The 22,887-nt window shown below is 37.7% G+C and overlaps 2 protein-coding genes across 7 annotated transcripts in view; one reads left to right on the top strand and one right to left on the bottom strand.

The window, feature by feature from the left end:
- Positions 1–11,677, bottom strand: part of LOC102697389 (netrin-G2) — a 69,862-nt gene extending 58,185 nt beyond the window's left edge. For 2 of the 6 annotated variants that reach the window (XM_069183182.1, XM_015366940.2), the window contains exons 1-2: positions 10,987–11,671; positions 8,197–9,055 (exon numbers count right to left, since the gene is read on the bottom strand). In XM_069183182.1, the coding sequence (XP_069039283.1) occupies positions 8,197–8,427 (231 nt within the window). In that variant the 5' untranslated portion in view covers positions 8,428–9,055; positions 10,987–11,671. Of the gene's footprint in view, positions 1–8,196; positions 9,056–10,986 lie in introns of all 6 variants that reach the window. The other 4 variants (XM_015366941.2, XM_015366945.2, XM_015366943.2 and 1 more) reach the window with 4 other exon arrangements.
- A 5,640-nt stretch (positions 11,678–17,317) lies between these two features.
- Positions 17,318–22,887, top strand: part of med27 (mediator complex subunit 27) — a 94,476-nt gene continuing 88,906 nt past the window's right edge. Inside the window, exons 1-2 of the mRNA XM_006640655.3 lie at positions 17,318–17,540; positions 18,783–18,927. Of these exons, the coding sequence (XP_006640718.1) occupies positions 17,338–17,540; positions 18,783–18,927 (348 nt within the window). The 5' untranslated portion in view covers positions 17,318–17,337. The remainder of the gene's footprint in view (positions 17,541–18,782; positions 18,928–22,887) is intronic.

Here is a 22,887-nt window from a genome sequence, read left to right as displayed (position 1 = left end):
AGTCCCCTTAATTGAACAAATTACTTGCTTAATGATCATTAACTTAAAAAGTGTTTCCAATTTTCAGGAATGGGTGATTTATGGTGACCCCATAGATTTTCTGGATCAGTCTACATACCACTGATTAAAATGAAAACTACCATCTGTATATAATTCTGTATGTATTTAAATAAACACACATTCATCTCTGAATTCCTCAAGGTTGCACATGCTAACCAAAAGATTTATCATGAGGCAGTAACACCACAGGAATATGACACAGAAGAACAACTTCGGTTTTCAGAACCCCCAAAGAGCTTCTCATGCATAAACACAGGCAGATGGCAACAATTTCATGTAGGCAATGCCTGTTGAGGCCAAAATAGATTCATTCTCATGCACTGATGGACACACTTGCTCAGATGCTGTGTAGGCTCATACAACGTTCATGGCAAGAACCTGGGGAAAGATAACAAGGAGACCAAGCAGCAACTTCACGAACCACGTGAAGCAACCAGACCCTGTCACATACTTAAATGCCTAGTTAATAACACAGGAATATTAAATTCCCAGAACCAGTGACATATGTTTTCTTCCTGCGGCACTTTGGATTTGCTCTTATCGAGTTTTTTGGCCGGGTTCTCTATGACAGACTTCAAGTTTATGCAAAAGCATGCAGTATCTAAAATGTTGGTATAATCACCTGTCTCCTTTCTTCCCTGTATCACACTGCCTATTACCTTTAGAACCGATTTTCAAATTTGTGGTATTGTTCTTTCATACAAAAACAGCCTACTCTCAACATAATCTCTTATTTTGTGCTCTTTAGTTAACTGTTTGTCATTCAGTCCAAACTGAGCATCATGGAAAAGAAAACCTGCTCTCCTGATATACTATGATTGTGGAATGCTTTGCCTTTATGGACTTTAAACCCCTGAGCCACTGAATGTTTTAAAACTTACCTCAAAACTTGATTTTGTTACTTTTGCTTTAGATCATTTGGGATTCCTATTTTTTCCACCTTCTTGTTTTTCTCTCGCTTTTTTGCCAGTCAAGAGAGCTGCTCCATCAAATGATGGTGCAGCTAGTGTCCCTATGTACCTATGTTAACAAGCCCCATAATAATGTCTGCCTCAAGAAGAGTCCTTGAGAATTCCTCTGATTACAATGATGTCAGCTTTTATTTTAAAAAAAGGTATGATATTTCAAGTTTTGTACGTACAAAGGATGTCCAGGTTAAGAAAATTCTTCCAACCCATTGGCTCATCAAATGAAATATGTGCTTTGTATGTATTCCAAAGGCTATTTTTAGCACGTGCTGTTTTGCTTTCTAAAATGAGTAACATTACTGTGGAGCACAGCCTGCAAAATTGAGGCTGATTTCCCCTTTTCACACTGTGTTTGTGATCAGATCTTTTGGAGTTGGTCTGGTCACACCAGAAACCACGTAACAGAAAACCGTTTCTTGCCCCTAGATGATATCAGAGTGTGTTGGAGGATAAGTAGTGACACAGGGTGTTCTAGTTTCATCTTTCTGCTGAGCTAAGCTGAGATGCACCCCCTACCTCCTTCACACTCCCTCCTCTCCATCATTACCCGTCTTTCTGTACAAACTGAACAGCAGCCAAAACCATCAACGAGAAGAAAACCTCTGCACAAAAGATGCCATATCCTGTCGTCTGGGAAGGAGTCAAAATTCCTCTAAATCATTAATGAGCTAGAAAGAGCTCCTTGGGAAAATGGAGTTACTAAATTGGGAGCAAACAAAAAGCTGGTCCTCTCCTTATCTGCTCATTGGCTGAGCTAATTGCTGTTTTTTTTTTGGAGAATCCTCCACAAGGTCATCATGACAATGAAATGTGCCATACCCTGACTGCTACATAGCCATTTCCCTTTTATATAGAGCTTGTTCATGTAAGCGTCACAATGTGCTTTAGACAAGAGGTAATTTGAAGATAAGAAAGGCGGGGGCAAAAAGTCAAATAAAAATGAAAAATTAGAAAAATGAGCTCGCCCGTTATAAGTCAAAAACCTCTGATTATTATTTCTTTGTATGTAAAATCTTCATTGCAGTGCAGAAAGTGAACAAAATAATCTCTCTGATGTGGTTAGCAGAATCAATCACATGCACTAACAAATCAGTGACTATACAGAACTACAGGCTTTCAGAGTGTTTCTTCCATGAAATCATTACCAATTGTTGGACTTGAGTAAAATAATATATCCTGTATTAATGTAAGTGTGTTTTATTACTCAGCCATTGAGTCATTCTTCTGTTATTTCTCCTAAATTAAATAACAGTCATTTCCAGCAGGCCACAGGTTTCTCGGGATAACAAAATACAGTAATTGGCAATGTTGTCCAGTAGGAAGTGGTTCAGAACATTTTGTACCTCCACAGATCAGGAGATTCATTCTTTAATTCATTCTCAAAAAGGTTACAAACTGTAACTGTGACTGTATAAAAGAAAACATGCTTTTAATAATTTATAATCTAACAGGCATTCTTTATTTTAAATTGCTATAGGCATTTCAGCTCCCAAATGAAATTCTGTTCTGAAGCATGCCCTAGCACTGATCATAACACCTGGCATGATTTTGACCTAAATGAAATCAACATGGTGAGAGTGAACCAGTGATCATCTAATTGTTGCAGTCCTTTTAGCAAGACGGTTTTCATGACTTGGCTGAGTCTGACTTACTTTTCTCACTAAACTGCTCAAAAACATATTGCATAACATTGCAGACCCAATGGAACTGCAACTGAAATGATAAAGGTCTGAATCATATGATGAAAGCATAAACGCTGCCTGTATATGTAATGTCTGCTGACAGATCTAAAGAAAAGCTATGAGCTGTTAAATATTGCTTAGGGGTTGGGCAATTCATTTGTATTTTGGCATGCCCTGCCCAGCCTAGGCCTTTTCACTCTCCAGCAGCCCATTATCTCATGTATATGTTCAACATTTTTAAATGTCTGTTCACCTCCTCTTCTCTTTTTTAGAAGAAAGCTGTGTGCAGCACTGCAACCTATTGACATTATATCGATCAAGACAAACACACCAGTTTTGCCAAGAGAACAAGACACTCCTTCGTAAACATGATAACTGCACCACCTCTGACAGATCTCCAGCTCCCCCTTCAAAGCTCACCTACTCACCTACTACGAGTAGATCCAGTGACCTGTTGCTTTGCCTCACTGCCTTTAACTTATCTCCAGCAATCTGTTACACACTAACCATGTAGACACACTGTGGCAAAAAGATAATATTGCCTCTTTTTTTCATTGCACTAGTAACCTTTAGTCATCTGTTTCTTGAGAGGTTTCAGAAACACGCTCAGCTGCACATTTGACAGCTCCTTTATTAATTTATGTTGAGTTGTGACAATCTGTAAAAATGGACAGAACTTTCTTAATGCATTTCAGAAAAAGGAAATCAGAGCGGGAATACTGTGTTAAACAATCTGAATTCACAGTAAACTCCCAAGTCTTTGCAGTCTTTTGATCAGACCGCCCAGAAATTAAAATAATTGAAAGAGCCATAAACTTTGAAACTTTGAAAGGTTGCATTGTAGTTTTGTCTTGTCTGAAAAGGACAGTATCTAGGACCACTGGACAATTTTGATGGTTGTTTGAGTAGCACCTTATTGCTGGTTTAACTAAGGCAAAATGATAATTAAAGGGGTCAGAAAGTGTAACGATGAAAAAGTTTAAGATCTCCTGCTGAAACTATGTAGACCAGACAACAAGTGTCAAGCTAAACACTATCCTGTTAGTCTGTCTTTCTCTGTTGTTTTTAATTTGGTTGAAGCTATATTCTGTAATGATTGTGAGGGTGTTAATTCTCTCCTGGTTAAATTCAGATCTGGTCTTGTACAATACAATACTTACCTTCCTCAAGTTAGTGAGGCTATTTTTCATGTTTCTCCATCATGTGTTGTGTAGTGAGGCTGCTGGACTTATTATTTTTAGAATATTATCATTAAAAATTAGAATTATTATCCAAGGGTTGAGCCTAAATATACTGTACTATATCAACGCAAATTTACCAGCACCTAGAGTATTTTACTTTGTGGAAACATTGAGGTGGAATATAATCCTAAATTACCATCTAATTTTCATTTCTGCTTAATTGACGTAATGACTAAAATCCAATAATTTAAAAAAATGTTCCCAGGAGGTCTTCTAATACCCTGGGTTTCAGATCAAAGAACCACCTGATCATACATTTTACAACATACATTGTTTAAGTCACATATAAAACATGCACTAATCTTACAGTTCAGTACATACTGGGGCATTGCAGTCTATTAAATGAAGGGCAATTCAGGACAGGTTTACAAAACACTATTACAGCCAAACAACTATGACAAAATAACAAAAGTGCCCCCTATGAAAATCATGGTATGTGAACGTTTGTAAGAACCTGTGGGATATTTTTGTAAAATGCCTTAGAAAATCTTGTGCCACTTGTTTTCCTGGAGCTGACACAGAATCAGAAGAATCTGAGTAGCAGGACAAGGCTGTCCAAACACTTGCTCGATGTTTCCCAAAACTGTTTCCAAATTAACTATGTAGCCCCCATTTCCACTATTCTTATACAAAATTACTTGCTCTCAGTGCAGTGGGCTGTATCGATTCCAATCAAAAAGTGCTTACACAGAAGGACACACTACTACCCCCCTCCTCCATAGCCGAGCTGATGTCTTCAGTGCACTACATCTAAACTTTGTTAGGAAAACCAATATTGGCCCCATTAATATTTCATCAGCTAGAAAGACTTGTATAACTTAAGAAGCTGGGCTTATAAAAGCCAAGAGTCAATGTAAGATCACTATGTTTCTTTTAATGGGCTGTCAAAGAGCTTTTACAACTTTGCAATGACAAATCAGCATTTTTAGAACAAAGATTTAAATATTCTTAGTTTTTTTTCTCTGCATTGCCATGATCTCATTGTATCATTTCATTGCATATCCTTTTCAAGTTAAATTTAAGGACTGGAGAAAACAGAATTCATCAAGAGCTTTTGCAATGAAAATGTTTTTTTGTAGCATTTGTAGTGCTTTCCCTAAGTGCTGTATTTTGTTTTAATAACTATGAGCAGACTCATCTAAAAATACACATTAAACTCACTTTGCTCCCTCTTTGCTCATCAATAAGGTCTTAACTCAGATTTGAAAGAGATGGTTCCTCTCAGTTTCAGACTTCCCAAAGTAAAGGAAAAATCAGAAACATAGGTGAGAGGGAAATAAAAATTGAAAGTTAAAAAAGTTAATCAGCTACAATCACTTTGACAGTAAAATGCCTGAGGATATTTTTTGAACCTTATGATAAATAACGCTGCAGATTTTCTGAACTGGTATGAGGACATGCGTCCTGACAAGCACTTCTGAGCTTTTCTTATTTTGCAGCAATTTGGTTAGACAAGAAGGAGTAGATAAGATCTACTGGTTTAACATTACAAAAACTGACTTTTGGCTTTATTCTCTCACACAGAAGAACTTCTGCATCACTAGAGACTAGAATAAAAGAAACTCTCCGGCTTGAGGGGGAATTCCTAGCTCACAGTTACACCTTCATATGTGTAGCAAATTAAGAGTTAAGGTTCACCCAAGCAATGTTATTTTTTTTAGTTGCAACATGATTCAATGTGCACAGATCTCTTTGCAGATGGTTTGACACTTTGTTGCACATGCAATGCTGAACTCCCAGACATGTTTCATTTTTTTCTTTTCATTTTAATCTCTTTAATCAAGTCTAACAATTTGACCTGAAAGAATGAAAAGGCAACCTGGCGATCAGTGTACTCTTGCTCCGTTTTTACATCCTGCTGGAGAAATCCTTCATTGGATTATTTTACAATCAACCCTCTGGCTGATGTCCCAAAACAGGGTCTCCCATCCCTCTAATGCAGATTAACTACTGTACTGCCAACAAGCAGAGATTTTTTGGTTCATACTATCAAAGATGAAACTTTCCATATTTTAGAAGTACCACAAAGATGTTTTAGCATCATGCTGCAGTTAACTTCATTACAAAATGTCTTCAAGCTATGCCTATATGGCAGTGTGTGTGTAATGAATGAAAATCATTCGATTATTTTCAGTATTCAGGCATCCATACTGTAAGTTTGGGTTCTGTCTTTCATACTATGGCCCGATGAAATGCACAGATAATTGACTTATCCAACACTTCAGACTCTTTTAAAAGGAATTGTGGAACTGTGTCACTCAGTAATTCGTGTGAGATAGTAATTGGTTGTAATTGTAAGAATATACTCTGAATCTTCATTCAAATAATCTTAAATAGGGCTGTCCATACTTTGTCCTGGAGATCTGCGATGTTTTAAGTTCAGTTCAGGTCTTCAGATACCCATTTCTACAGCTCACTGGCTTAAATGGGCCATTTAACAACTTGTCTCAGTTATGAAGCTGTTTGCGTTTTAAAGAGATACATCACATCTGCAGGACTACAACCCTCCAGAATCAAGACTGGACAGTAATGACCTAAAACATCATGGAAATTAAAATCTTCTCATTTCTCCCTATGCTGTGTGCAAGTGGGAAAAAATAAGGGTACAAGTCTACTTTTACCTTATGATATCAAAACCCTAGTAAAACCTGAAGACCAAACATATTTCCTGCCAGTATCTACTGAACTTCTCAGGTTACTGATACACAATAATGCCTTAATGCAGCTTTTTTTTTTCAGAATCCTCGGTAAGCTTTTTAAAGTGAAATTGCTGTCTCTTGTGAGAATGTTCCTGATGGTCCTGTTTTCTTTTAAATAAATGAACTCAAGACTCAGTCATAGGTCTTGTTTTCCTAGCCCTTGTTTTCTTTAAGTTGTTTTTGGTCTCCTAAATTGTATTGTTTGATGTTCATGGAAAGTTTAATATAATACCCCCTTGGGCTGTAGGAAAGGCTTATTTAACCAGGTGCTGTATAGCAAAGAACTAGTTTACAGCACTTTTTAGTGCCACAACAGCATTTTTTTGTCTTGTATTCTCTGATGACATGTTTTTCACATTAAAAGCCCCTTCATGGGAAATTGAAAAGCTTTCAGTGCTGTTTAATTGAAATAATTTGAAATCAAGCTGAATTTCCCAGTCTCTGTTAAAGCAATGCCAACACAATCCTTATGTGAACAACAGCTGCAGTTTAGTCCCAAAAGACTCCTACTATACCCAGATCCTACTGTCTATGTGATGCATTTGTTTTGCTGAATTATCTTCACCTCAGGGTGAGCAGAAACTACCCAAGCTTTTTAGCAAAATCTGAATTATTGTAGGCTTCGTGTTAGAGCCCTGACTATGTACCAACTTTGATCCTATGTCTTGCATAAGGAAGGTTACTAATGAGAGGAGATTGTGAATGTCCTTCAAGCTCATTTGGCTGTCAATAGCTAATTGATATTTTAATACAATCACATATTTTCTTGAATGATCCAAGAAAGCCATTTTCTGCATCATAGCTGTGTACTTTGGTTCAGAATCCAGCAGCTTGTCATGAGAAGAATTATCCTGTGTTTTCACTCTTAACTGTTCATTTCTGTTTGGGATATCAAGTTCTCAGTTCATTGTTGAGTTTGTAGTCCTTCAGGCTGTTTTTGTCAATGTCCTTGACCATTCTGAATCCCTAATTGAGATGCCTTTAACATCTCCTGAATCTCATGAAACTTTCCTTACAGGAGACCTGTCTTTTTGTGTGTTTCATCTTGTTTAGTATTATGTCACAATAATGATGTACTGTAGGTGTTGCCTCTTCATCAGAAAGACCACACCAAAGGACCAAAGCACTAATATGAAGCCAACTGGAGACAGCAGAAGTGGTTCCGATGTTTTTTATCTAAGACATCTTGTTTTCTGAAGTACGTTGCTACAACATTTGCTTATGAAAGAGGGTAAGGAAAGTTCTTTTATTGTCTTTAGAAACATAATAATTACATTTCCGACTATATAAACATGGTATTTGCCGTGAAACATGGTTTCTTTTCCTTAACCTGAATATGCGCAGCTTCAATGGACTTTAAAGCATTGGCAAACGGGGTTGAAAACAGACTAAACGGCAGCATACCTGTCGAGAACAGCAGTACACGCAATGAAAAAAGTTGTTTCAAAAGCGTCACAACACTGTACAAAATCTTGAATTAAAGAATCGAATGAAGATATTGAGCCCTACAAATTGAGACAGTAGTTGGCCTTAGAGTGCAACTTACCAACGTGCAGAACCTCTCCGGCGGGTTTCCACAGGTTATGCCTTCCGGTTCCACCTTGATTTTCATGTGCTGCTTCATGGATGCTGGTTTGGGTTGGCAAGCGTAGAATTCCCATATCGGGCCGTCATCCGTGCTCACCAGGGACTTGCATATGTCGTACTGGCTCAGAGTCAAAGCAACGCACTGCAGCAGCAACACGAGCTGTCGGAGCATGGCCGTCACCGGGGCCATGTGAACGGTCCGTGGCCGAGAGTCCGGAGAAGGGCAGAGAGTGCCACCGTCGGCTTAACGAGCGCTGGCAAGATCGGCATGGAACCCGATGGCCATTCAGGTGGAAATATCAAAGGATCTCATAGCAAGTAGCGTCCTGAGTGGCTCCGTACAAACTCCACTAACGACGGCGGTTAGTTCTTGAAGGAAAGATGATGTGTCTGTGGTTCAAAACAATTACCAGATGGCTTTAGTGCAAACAGCAGATATGTACGATTTGAAGGTACTAGTTTCTTAGAATGAATAAATGAATATTTTACAATGTGTTTTGTATATTTGTGATTATCTGTGTTGCCTGAGAATCTATGGTGAGGGATGTTCCCTCATGTTATTTGTGCCTTGAGAAACCTAGTGTTGGACCGCAAGTTGTAGCGTGAAAAGATCGCAAGAAGTACCGTAAGGCGGAATTTCGCGAGATACTTGGCACACGAGCACTGAAATTCGACGGTGCCTTTATGAGACCTGGCAGAACTGCTGAAGTCTTCCTTGAGCGCTTCCTTGATCGAAGCTAGAGAATTGGCAGAAACGGATGACACTGATCCATGTGTTGAAACGCGTTTCTCTTGGTCGTTTTTCTGCTGCTTCCAGACTACAAAACAGAAAGCAAAAAGAAATCACCAAGAGCATCAGATACACTACACAGGGAACACTCCTTATCACCACAGCCCTTTTCATCCTAATTAGAGTTGTACTTTGCAGTTTTTTTTTATTTTCTAATGCTTTCCGTCGTGTCTGAACTTTACAAATGGTTTTCGATTAAACAACCTTATTTGCATATTTACACGCAAGTGTCAATCAAGAAATGCGATTACATTCATGCACTGCATCAGAGATTTAAAGTTCATTGCTTTACAAGAATTCGCAGTGTAAGGTGCATTCTCGTAGTGTTTGTAAGTAATAACCCACACTGGTTTAGAGCACATGTGTACAATACTATTGTATTTAGCGTTATGAGCGCTTGTGAAACAGTGGGCGCAAGTCACAGAGGCTTAAAACGGTTAACTTTTACAAGTCACTAGCAACGGAAAGAATGACGCTGCAATTGAGAAACTGAAATCAGACTAACAATCTAAGTATTTAATGCTTCAGATAAATCCAGGTTTTCTGTATTCTGTATTCTCTTTGTTGGCATCTCAATGACTCACGTTTTCACAGTTTGTACTTTGTAAAGCAAGAAATCTCACTAAAATTAGACATTACTGTGCAGAAATGAGTTGCGAGTGCTCATTTATATTAAATGAAATTTCGGCCAACATCCAAATCCGTTTATATGAACACTTGAATCTTCAAGTAAGCCAGCAGAACATACTGGCAAATAAAACTAACCAATACTATAAACATATTAAATATACAGTATATTAACATATTTGATGTTTAGTGATTTATACTGTGCCAGGCAAGTTATGATCAGTCGCTTGTTGAAATGTATTTAATGATCTGGATGTAAAGGAACTGTACTAATAAAAACCGAAGAGACAAATGCATACAGTAAATGCATTAATCATAGTCAAATTATGCACATTGATACAGTAAGGACTAGCGGTCACATAACATCTAAAGCGATGAATAATGAAAAAACGCAAAGATTCAGATCCACTAAATTAGGTTTCATTAAAAATGGTGATTGGAATTGTTCGGGAATGTGTTTGAGATTAAAGTTAACATTTAAAAGTGAAAGCTAAAATACTATAAAATAAAAATGTTTGACGACTTTCGGTAACATTTTCACATATATTATACTCAGTAATCAAATTACTGACATACAGCTATTTAGGAGTATGTATCTGTATTTTTTTTAAACTACTCTTCGGTTGCTTGCAGCACTGACAGAAGAACGCCTCGAGTAAATTATCAGAGGAAATTAAATTTTCTCCACACGTGGCCACTAAGTTGAACATTTCTTGCAAGACATCCTGAAGAATGAAACTCGAGCTTCCTGCACACGGAAAAGCTTTCCATCCTTCTTACTGCTCTGAAATCACCGCGTTAGCAGCATAAAAATAGAAACGGTAAATCTGATTTCATCGATTCTTGTGGGGATTCCGTAAAAAGAACCGAAGCACAAGGAAAGTAAAAACGCAGACGCCGGGCAAGCAAAGAGAGAGGGAACTGCAGGAGAAGCGGGGGTGATCAGCACAAGTACACGATTGATGCGACAGTCGATTGGACGGGTACTTTTCAAAAACCTCATTATACAGATCATACCGAGTCTAAAAGAAGTTTTAAATGACAGTGAGTATATTGAAACATGTTCATGTGTGGGACAAGAGCTTATCATCGGACGCCCACTGTTTATTTAGTATTTCATTTTTGAAAACTTAAAAGTATTTCAAAGAGTTGGGAAAGAGGGCTCCACTTGTTGGCCGTTTGATCGTGTCAAACCTGTAAGACGTGGGTCACCGCAGACAACACAGATCCCTAAAATGTATCTCAGCCTTTGGCATAGATTGCACATGGGATTACTCAACAGACACATTCAATCAGAGTGAATTTTTTTAGATAGTCGTTCTTAATGCTCACCTTCTGTGCGGCCAGTGACAGTAAGCGTTGTATTCCCTTGTTACGCGAACCCCCTTCAAAAAGTATTCTCAACTTGCTGCAGTCCTTTCAGCACAAAAGCACTGGGACGCGCCTCTGAATTCAGTCCTACTGTACTCCCTTCTGAAAGTCGCTTACACGGGATGCGCTTCCTGGCATTTGTTCGCTCTTCTGCTTGGTACTTTCTTTAATGACAGAGACGAAGGCACCACGGACCGCTGTGATGGTGCCCTAGATCCCGCAGTGATATCAGTAAGCAAGTTCCAAAGACGAAGAAATGTCATCAGTGAAAGTGATGACTTTTGAAGGGAGCTCTTGCCCAGCCCGACTCTCTTCTCCCTACTTTAGCAGGTCGGCTTTGCCCTGTGCGCTCAAGGGCAGATACAGGAGCAGGAGCTTCATGGAAAATGTCCCTCCCCGCTCTCGCGCGCTCTCTTCCTCTCTCCCTCCCTCTCGCACGAAGTTAATACTGATGCTAAATCCTTTTTGCCATCACTTTCAATCACTATCTGAGCTTTTATCTCAATGCCCGATAAGGGCTGCGCAACTTCCTCTCTCAGGCTTGAAACTGAACCATCCCACAAGCCGACCGGGCTCTGCTGCTTAAAGGAGCAGTTCCTATAGAGGAATATTTTAAAGACACAAGGAAGCAGTTCTCTCCCAGTGAGTGCAAACGAGCGACTAGACTGATGATGTAGTGGTTTAACACCATGGAGTTGCAGTTCTAATAAAGTCCCCACCTGCTGTGCGCGGTTTTTCCTGACAACCAATTATTTCATAGAGAAAATATGATACACATGCCGTCTGTCATGGTTACCTTTTATATTTCCATCTATTTCAATTTTCGTCTTTTGCGTACTTAAAAATAGCTCACGCCTAGTCAGTACAATTAATCGTTTACAAGAAAATGCGTTAGTAAAAGTGATGAATGTTTAATGTCTTTCATTTTTCATTTTTCATCAAAATATCATTTGGCGGTCGTACACTATGTTACGTACATCTCAATAAAAAATTATCATACAAATGACGTAAAAGACAGCCCGTGACTCTTTATGTAACCATGCCAGCTTCCAATGAATGACATCAAGACTTAAAAATTACTTTGCCAGTTGCCTGCCACAACATTATTGCAATCTCCTCCTCCTCTTTAAAATTAATTCACTTTAGTTGGTTTGTTTCCAGTCTGCAAAACTGGAGCAATTATTTGATAACTTACATCTGCATCTATGAGCCTTCCATTTTCACATATCTTATTCAGACTCCTTCCGAAAGGTCACTGAGGTACGTTAAAAGCCTCTCAGTCTTCGATCTTTCCCAGAGCGGTTCATTTTGACTATCATGGAGTAAAGCACCAAATAATTTTATTCCTTATATTGTGGTATGTTGCTCACTACCACAATATCTGTTCCCCCTGATTTAAATAACACTCATCGCAAGTTCTTAGTCACACAGTGCAATGGCCTTGTTTAAAAATCATCAATGAAGTTACAGAAAGATTAAAATGCCAACATTAACTTTGAGTTTGACTTTATATTTCCGTCTTTGCCTTCAATCATCCTGAAAGAAAGTGCGTATTTAAAAACGCTTGCTTGAGGTACTACACATCATTTGCAAAGAAAGATTAATGATGAAAACAGGGGCACGCCTCACAACCATGGGTACAAATGAGAAATATTGGATGCTGAAATATTATTCTCTCACCCTGAACTCACCACCACATTGTGTATTGTGCTTTGCCCAGTCAAATGCTTTCAGACAACACGGAAGGAAAAGAGAGGGTTTACTTTTGCAAAATTAACAAATGGTAGGACTGTCAAGCCCTACTGTACTTGTAACAGCTATTCTACAACATTGGAGCTGTCCGTGGAGCTGACCCACGTAACATATACTGTATATGATAAGCTTACCAATGGCGTTACGACTATCTCGGAGCCGTTATAAACCCAATCGCTTTTTTCTCTGTCATTTCATACGCGTTAAACTCTTCGTCCAATTTAGTGCCAATTACATTCGATCTCCAACTACACTTCGGCGTAGAGCAGGAGACAGTGTACGCAAAGCACTCTAACGTTTCAATATAGCTTTTATTGTAGCACTGCACAACCTGCCGTATTCAAAAGGGGAACAGTATATGAAGGCTAAATATTAACCTGAAATATTAAACATCTATGATTTAAGACAGAGAACACTGTCACCCCCACCCACTCCAAACACATGTGAATAAAATCTGAAGATGAATGTACAGTATTTGGCACAAACCAATTACTTGTGTCTCCAAATTACGTAATTCTACTTTTGTATGAAAGTGAATCTTATGAGGTTACTTAGATCTCTATACACACAAAGAAAACACAATTTAATTAATGACTTCTGCAATTAAGATAATCCTAAGGCTATTCGTATCATTATCGTGTTTGAGCGACCTACTGTATTGGTTAGAACGTTTCTCATGCACATAAAAGGTCAAGAGATACTGTGCATCTAATGCTCGCCTCCGTTCATCTCACGTTTTATGCTGCTTTGCAGTCACGTCGCCATTAACACAAATGTCGATGTGAATTATAAATCCCAGGTTTATAATTCAATGTATGATTAAAAAACAAGGCTATCAAATTGATGGACTTCATGTTCACTGTATGTTCTATACAGTAACGTACAAGGCACGAATCCGTTATTTATGAGGTATAAAGTATATATATATCTTAATGTAACACTATAACTTACACAATTATACAGTATTCTTAATATTTCTCAGCTGTGTTGAAATATGAAAATTGATGTTAAAATGATTAGCCTGAGAGGTTCGATTCGGATAACTATTATGCTATAATGAAATGTATCTTTGACGTCTCTTTGTTCAAACGACAAAAAAGATATTAATCCATTAACTACAGTTACCTCGCATAACCAGCTCTGTTTTCCTAGATTGTGGAATCCGACTCCGATGAAAGCCTATTTAACTGTTTCTGTTAATGTCAAGTTTGCTGGTTAAAACGATCTCAAACTAAGACTAGTGTACTCCAGCTCTGTGATTGTTAAACTGTTTCGGAGTTGTATGTTTTAAAAATAAGATCATAACAAGAAACAAGGTAAAGCAATACAGGGGATTTTTTTTTGCATTAACATTAACATCGACATAAGTTAAAATATTGTACACATTTAAAATTTTTCATTTGGTTAAAGCCCTTTACCAATTATAAAATACAGTATTTTTCTCTTTTTCAGTTATACTCTAATGGCTGTAGGTAAAAATAATGTGCTTAGTAAATAGAGACTGGTGTCAAGAATGATTATAGCGAGGCCTAAAAGCTAAAATAATTTAACTTGTGCTAAATCACAGCCAAAACAATTTCAAGTATCAGTGCTGAGATGTATACATTTACACGGTGACCTTTCAATATCAATTTAATAGAAGAGTTAGAAATCTTTTAATTTACTTCTGTTTCTATATAAATATATATTAAAAAGGAAAGCACACCAAAAACTGTACAGAATGCGCTTGTTAACACGTTCTGAATAAAATGCCCCCAGTAGCATGGAGTATAGCAGATGTAAAAAACAGGTGAAAGAAAGGATATCTTTAAAAATACAAAACAGTTGCAGAATTAAAATGGTTTATCTCTTGTAAGCTAAATTAAAGAATTGAAGCACGCATTTAGTGGATTAAAACGAGACGTTTTTGCATGACAAGGTATTTAATCGATTTTCTTAAGTCCGCCTATAGCCTGAGTGTAAGTGTAATAATCACCTAGAAAGAACAAAGAACTATTGTGTTCTATAATCAAAGAATTAAATGAAAAGGAAACATCTTATAGCTTAAATAAAACAAAAAGCTATCACATTCGTTGAAAACTAATGCCAGCAATATGGAATATAACTTACTGAAAGATTAGCAATAATTAGTGAAGACATAAGAAAATACAGAATTGTTCAATTTCAGACAATTGATGCCCACAAAAATGTACTTATAACAGAGCCAAGGATATGAGGATTTTGAACTTTGACTTTAAATCGGTTTATTTGAATTTCGTTATTAGAGAGGCATGAAGCCATTGTCAATACGTCAAAGTACAGCCAAGTAATTAAGTAAAATTAGTAATCAAGAATGTTAATTTCCAAATTGTAGCGATCATCTTTACTTGTTTTTCACTGTACGTAGGAAAAACGTAATTCAATATACATTCACAGTCATAACAGGATTATGCTGAACAGTTCGATTCAATTTGTTTTAATGATTTCTGTGTGCTAGAAGTTGCTAAACCTTTTTACTCTTAAGTTTATGAATCTGAAAAAGCCAATAAAACAACATAGCAAATTGTAAGCCTTTTATTTTTCAAGCAACCGTTTCTATTTAGATGCTTTTAATTTTTCAGTAAGTAGGACGTTAATTTTATGTGCTTTAATTTAATTTTCCCTGAATTATAACAGGTAGTATTTCTTAATATGCGCGCCTTATTACGAAGCAGCTGAATGTCAGATAATAATATTCCAATGAAAGGACAAAGCTGATCAATACGAAAAACGCTGAGTACGCTTTAAAAGGACCCTGAAGAACTCATGTAGAATAGCTGTCAACGGGCCAATCATAATGGAAGCCTGCTGCAGTTCTAAGGGTAGATGTTAACGAAAGGGGGCTGGTGAGAAGGTACTCCAGCACTTTTAAAGCTTGCCACGCACAACGACTTGGAAGAAACGCAGAACCTTACTGGGTCTGCTAGCATTGACAGTATCCTGGAAAGCGAATCGATAGGTTGTCCTTGCAAACTGTCTCCCCAGTCTATCCATCTCCGGGTTCTTCTTTTTAACCCTACTGTTTGTGATCAGCACTTGCGCTCTTGACCGGGCACAACAGTAGTTGAAATGCGGGATCATGGTTTAAATGGCATGACTAGCCCAGCTCTACCCCTCTTCACATATAACACGTTTAACATAAGAAACAAGGAAAAAAACGCACAGTTGCTAGTTGGAGGGGCTTTTATCTGTTCTGGAAAGAAACAATTTCTCACTTGCAAGCTGAAGTTGCGATAGCCTTGCTACATTACTTGGGTGAAAATATAAAAAACCGTTCCTGCATATTAGCAGACGCGGTAGGCCTATACTTTAGTGTCTGATCACTGCGGATAAATGCTTCGGTGTCAGTATCTTCTGACTTGGACTTGAAAGTCGAGACCCTATTCATTGCTGAGAAAACGGACAACTGAAACCACAATCCTTTTGATAAAGTAACAGTCTGTTACCTTACAACCCAATATTTAAAACATCTTTAGAGGTTCAGTCAAAGCATGCGCAGAAGCAAGTCCTTATTATTAATTAATCAAGGACATCTACAGAGAATTAAGACTTTAATTCAACATACTGCAAAAATCTATGTCTGGACTTCAAGTTTCTTTTGGCTACAGTTGCCTTGTCGTGAATGACTTCAATACGTCACTGCCTCAATGATATGGAATATTGAACAGGGAAATCGATAAAATTAAAGAGCAGCATCCTGATCATTGAAGCTTAAATGACTTAAATCCTCCTCCACTGCTTCTCATCCGGACACTGTATTTCATTTCGCTAGTAAAGACAGCGACCTTCACATTGAGGGAACAACGACTTTTTGTATAAAAATAGGAAACAGTGAAGTAATAGTCTCTGCTAAAAATTACCCGGACGTCATTATTGCTGGTTTCAGGGCAAGAAAAAATATATTTTACAGACACTACATCTTTCATTTTTCTCATACACGCAGCCAGGAAATGAGGTTAACAAATGTCTTAAACAACAGCCAACAAACAAGCTTTCCTTGAATGCTTACTCACATTTTTCAAATGTAACATAATAGTTTGCAGAACTGGCACAATATGATGTTTTTTTTAACGTTTGCAGTTGATTACACTCCACAGTTTCATAAAACTTCACGACCTATTATAATGTAGTATTTGTAACATTAAGTAAAAAGGGGACTTTTAAGGAACATCGAGGACACTATTCACCGTGCCTTTTAGAGCTAACAAAATTATGTGTGTTCTTTTTCAGACTTTAGAACTCTCCTTTCTTGAATTTTCTTTATTAGCAAAACCATTAAAACTGAATTTAGCTTGTTTGGATGGATTCAATTGTTGCTTGGATACGCGTTGTTATTATTAATAGTCTATTAATAAATTAATTTAGAACAATCAAGTTACTGTATATTGTGGCCGGCATCTCCCCAAAACAAGGCAGTCTATTGACGTGGAAAAGAGCAAAGGAAAAAAAAGTCTTGCTCACAAAACACTACAACTCCCATGAACACCAAGGAGTGACGCAAATTGTAAGCGTCTGTATGTAAACAGCACTCGCAAGTCGAAAATGGCGGATGTAATGAGTGTTGGAGTGAATTTGGAAGCTTTTTCTCAAGCAATAAGCGCAATTCAAGCTCTTCGGTCTAGTGTGACTCGTGTGTTTGATTCCCTGAAAGATGGCATGAAAAATAAAGAAACTCTGGAAGGCCGGGAAAAGGTTTTCATTACAGAATTCCAGGACAATTTGCAGTCGGTCAACCGTGATTTGAAGTGAGTAGTTCCTGTAGTGTGATGCTACTTTTCTAGGACTTGCACATTATTAGTTTGCTATTTCAGTAAATATGTCTGTTCATTACAGTATTTCCCCTCTACTTGGTAAAAAGTCCTAGGAATCGTGATTGAACTATATTTTCTTCCTCCCCTAAAGGAGATACATATTTTCTTCCACATTCTCTAATTGTTGCATTCAGCAAAATCCTTTCAATCAAGAATCAATAATCCTGCGGGGACCACATCTTAAACTCATTCCAACACCAATTATCGTCTCTGATTAATTATTAAATTATATGAATACTTTAAATCAGTTGTTTGTATTGGACTGCAATTAACAATGCTTGCAATTACCATATGTACATATTCAGTACAGCTTACGATATCACCGGCCACCTTATGTCATAAATGTATGACGTGACAACAGTTATGGTGGGTAAGAGGTTTTATTTTAAAAACTCCTCGTCTTTTATTTCAGGAAAGTATTATGTATCCTGTATATACTCAGTGCATCGCTATTTGAGGAAGACGAGACTTAGATTTTAGTTTTTAATGACCGTTGTTCGCTTTGCTTCCACTACTAGCAGAAAACGATAGTTTGGACCTTTTATTACCTTTTGTGCTTGTTCACAATGAAAAAGAGGAGATAAAACTGTCAACCCTTTATTTTAATTTTTGGAGGACAGTGAGGTTTTAAAACTTGAATCTATTAATGCTTTGTCTTTGAGAAAGGAAAAATACCCAGAATGAAAGAATTTCCTTTGTTTCCCTACAGTTATGTATCTGCAAATTTGAAACGATCAGTCACTAATACGATAGTACTGGATTGTCTTATTTCTCAGAAAGCTGTCTCACATCAGAGCTGTTATGCTTACACACACAGAAACTTCCAAAATCATACAAACAGTAAGAGTTACATTACATTACAAATAAACAGTACATTACATAACAGATATAATTTATCGCTCTTTTTATCACTGTCTTGTGCAATCCAGTGGGTAAATAAGCCAGAAAGGCAATAATATTTACTAAACTAAATGAAAATGGGACTAGCACTGTTAGAGCTTAAAGGTGAGATTTATTTTACTTGTGCCCATATACAGTTACATGTTAATATCAAGGCTAGATGTGACATAATACCCTGTAACTCATAATATTGGTGATATGGGTTAAGTGCCAGGCAGCTGATGACTTATCTACCCCATGTGATGAAAAAGGTGATCCATTCTTTTTGCTGTGCAGTGAGCTGGAACGCCTGAGTAACCTAGTTGGCAGACCTTCTGAAAGCCACCCCCTTCACAACAGTGGACTTCTAAGTCTTGATCCAGTGCAGGACAAAACCCCTCTCTACAGCCAGCTACTCCAGGCATATAAGTGGTCCAATAAGGTAAGAAATGATTATGAATGATTTGGTCCACATACACTTAATTTGGTTTCTTTTCTAAGTGCAATAAGTAACTTACAAGAAGAAGGCGTATTTCTGTTTCCTCTGAGTGGTGGTGTTTCGGTTGTTAAACATGGCTGTCTTACCTCTAGAGCTGGGGTTTGTTGTTGTCTGCACGCTGTTGTTCCCACTTACGATAACTTGCAATGAGTTGATGTTATGAGCCTTTTAATTTGCCTTTTTCTTACTGAAGTGTAGAAATCTGGCTTTGGACTGGGGTCATTGCTCCTGACTTGGCTGGAGGGAATTTTAAACAGACACCTGCTGTTGTATGTGACACCTCAGAAATAGCTGAAAGGTGGGATAAGAAGGAGTACACACTCATAAACCCCCATTCATGGTATTGTAACGCTTCAGGGTTAAGGTGGGCGCCCTCGACCGCTGCCATATCAGGTCGGCCCCCCACCGTCGGGGACTCGAACCCAGGCCTCCGGCGTCGCTCAACAGGGACCCAGCCTCTTGAGCCAAAGGGAAATCTCCCATCAGTGGCTGCGGTCCCTGCTATTCACAGGGAAGGGCGGTGACGTCACCGCGCTGGTAAGACAGTTCTCACAAGCAATGGAAGCCATATGCGTTACAGTATTAACATAGGAACATGTAGTTCAGGTGGGTAGCTGCGTCAGCATGCGTAGGCTGCATAGGAACAAGTAATTGGTTTATTCCATGCTGAAAAAAAAGAAGGAAGAGAATACAATGTTTCGGCCGTGGAGCCTTCTTCAGGTGTGGGAACATGGCTGGACTCGGACTATAAAAAACTCTGTAACACAGGGCACTGTGAAAAATACACCTATGTGCCTCCTTCAGTGTGCTCTGGAAGTGGCCATTTGCATTACAAATAATTTAATCTCTAACCTTCAATGGACTGTGCTGTGACTCCTTGCATCCCTACAGAAGTTAAATTTTAAGTTGATCTGCTGAAACTTGGAAATAATTTGTCAGCCAGGCTGCATGAGTGAGAAATTAGGATGACAGAACAACAGGATTATTTGTAGGTTTGGGGGTCTTTTTGTTTTTCTGTCTGATGGGAATGAACAAGACTAAACAGCAGAGTTGCCGTAGAAATGCCGTCACATTTATTTGAAAAGGAATGACTGAAAAGTGAAGAGAATATTGTAGAATACGGGTGCGACTGAATAATGTGTGGTAACAGTGGACTGGAAAGTAAAATATCTGATACACATCCAACATGCTTCAATATTCTTCTGATGTAGAGGCCAGCAAAACTCCTCAAGCACTCAGCTTTCCAAAGTACAAATATTGGCTGTGCCTATTGTGCTTTAAAATGTATTCCTGCTGGACTGAGCTGGTTCCAGGTGAAATGTTCACTGCTTCCTCTGTCCATTTTGATTAATGTTGATTCAAAGAGCTACTGAGGAGCCTTTCTTGGTTTTAATTTTTAATTATGGGACTTGTTTGCTCTCCCTCCTTGCTGTATTTTTGATGAGAGGAGACGTGGGCATTTCCTTGAGGACTCCCGTTAAAAACTCCCTGGCTGTCACTGTTTGTCTTGGTGACTGTTCCTACATTTACGAGCAACTTAGAAACCAAGGAAGGCCAGGAGTGGTGATGCAGCTATTGGAGGAGTGTGATCAGGGCCAGGTTTTTGGAGGACAGTCATGAAGGGCAAAGAATTGTCTTTCCCTGTGCATCCTGCTTGTTCTTTCCTTGTGCAACCGGTGAGCTTTGCCAGGGTCTTGCTGTGCAACGATACATCATCCTTCCACTAAATAGTGTGATGAAGACTAATGAGAAGAAGAAAATTGGCCGCCACACTTGCAAACCTTCCACTGTAATTTTTTTTTAATGATTCAGCGAAATGTGAAGTAGGAGTATCTTCCATTAGTCATTCTTTTCATTTTAATCAATTATTATCGTACATCAGTAATGATTAACGTGTAGTAAATCAGTGGGCAGACATTTTTGCCAAGTGCAACTTTTTGGACCTGTTAAGTTTTGTAAACATGTTCTGTTTTAGTTTTGAATAACACTTGCCAAACTAATTTATTTAAAATAGTTTCAATCCTTAAAACTATACAGTTTCTTTCTCCTCTTTTGCATCCTCCTAGAACAATATGGAAATGCACATGCTGATCATTTTGCTAATGTGACAATTGCCCAAACTGAAAGAAAAGCAAGTATTTTGTATTCAACCTCACACATCAGGGATAGAAGGCTAACTTGAAACATGGCAACACTTGTTCTTTAAATGAATTTTCCTTGGAATTTTACTTCAACAGTAAAATGAGAAAGGAATAATGAGAAAACATTTTTTTAATTGTTTAAAGTTGTCAAGACCATCACAGATACATTACTTTAAATCAATATCAGGAGGGTTAATAATTTTTAGAAAATCTGTGAACGGGATTGTGGCTGCTTCACGTATAACAGAAGGAAGCTATTGTAGAAATGTGTAAGCAATCACACCTTTGCTATTATAAAACTATGCAGTTCTCCTTGATAAAAGCATAAATTCACATCCTAGAATCTTATCGATTAGAAACTACTACACTACAAACTAGTGTGTAGATGACAACTACACACTACACACCAAAAGTACTGGAGGTAAAGTTAATGTTTGTGTTTCTTCAGTGTTTTAGACACATGGTTGAAACGTTGTTACGCTACTGTCTGAACTTACCCTTTGGATCAGAGCGCTGTCATTTCCTAGATACAGCCTTAACTGGGCTTCTAAATGTAGTAAACTAGAACATCAGCTTTGGTGAACAAATAAAAAGTTGAGATATGTTGTTTGTAAGAAATATGAATAACCCAGAACCGCCTGAAGGACATCACAATGTAGTGTGAACTTAAGGGACAGCACAAGTAGTATTTGCTGAAAGTATTTGACATTTTTTAAAGCATACCAAAGTGTCTCCCAGTGCTAAGCCCTTTTGGTGTGGGTACATTAGTGTGGGCAAATCCATTTGCCTGGGGCTTGTAAGGTAGCTGGTTTAATTCAGAGCACATAGTTTATATCTGAAGGCTTTGCTGTGCTGTGGTCCAATGGGCTTTCAGTTAACATGAAATCTTAATTCACAAGTCAACGGTGACCTATTTTTACTTGTGATGCTACTATATGCAAACAATGCAAACATCTTGGATGTGGTTAAAATGTGGATCTGATTTTTAAATTTCCCACAGTTGGTGTATTGAGAAAATAGTTTGAAATGCTGATGAGTAAAAAAAAAAATGCGTGATTTCAATTTAATGTAATCATGTCAATTTAAAATGTTTAGGGAATATTAAAAGTTAAGTTTCTAGTTCATTTCAGTACAAGCTCCTACCACTTAAGGTCTTTCCTGTCAATTTTTGTTAGTTATCTTTGATTTAAGTGCTAATTTATTTCAGTTAGATGCATGCGCTAGAGCTCATTATAAAATACTAGTATCCCATGTTACAGGAGTTTCAAGAAATGAGGAATCTTCTCCTCTGCTTTTAATGTCTCTACAACAAGATATAAAAACTGCAAAGCTGTTAAGATATTGAAGAAACAGTTCCCTTTAATTGATTTAAATAGAAATGTCTTTGAACAGTATTCTGCACAGACTGATATAGTTTTCTATGGGATTATTTGCAATTATTAGCATTTAGTGGCAGTTTAACAATGGAGCCATTGTGAACTTGCAAGTCATATTTCAAGGTAATTGATGTTGTCTAAGGTTATCTGTGAGATTTTGACAGCTGGTATAGAATTATTTTAAGGCCATTCATCTTTAAGAAATTATACACTGAATGAATGAAACATTCTGTTTTAATTTAATAAGGTACTGGGGATTGGCTCTGTTCAGCAGTTTACCAATTATTCCTTCTTGGTGTTTTTATACTAAAAAAGCACAGACTGTAGTCAATTGCTATAGTTGGTTCCAAGCATTTTAAAAAGAATTACTTCTGTGTTCTCTAATA

This window comes from Lepisosteus oculatus, chromosome 24 (genome assembly GCF_040954835.1).
Source record: "Lepisosteus oculatus isolate fLepOcu1 chromosome 24, fLepOcu1.hap2, whole genome shotgun sequence".
NCBI classification, from domain to species: Eukaryota; Metazoa; Chordata; class Actinopteri; order Semionotiformes; family Lepisosteidae; genus Lepisosteus; species Lepisosteus oculatus.
This window is presented reverse-complemented; position numbering and strand designations above follow the sequence as displayed.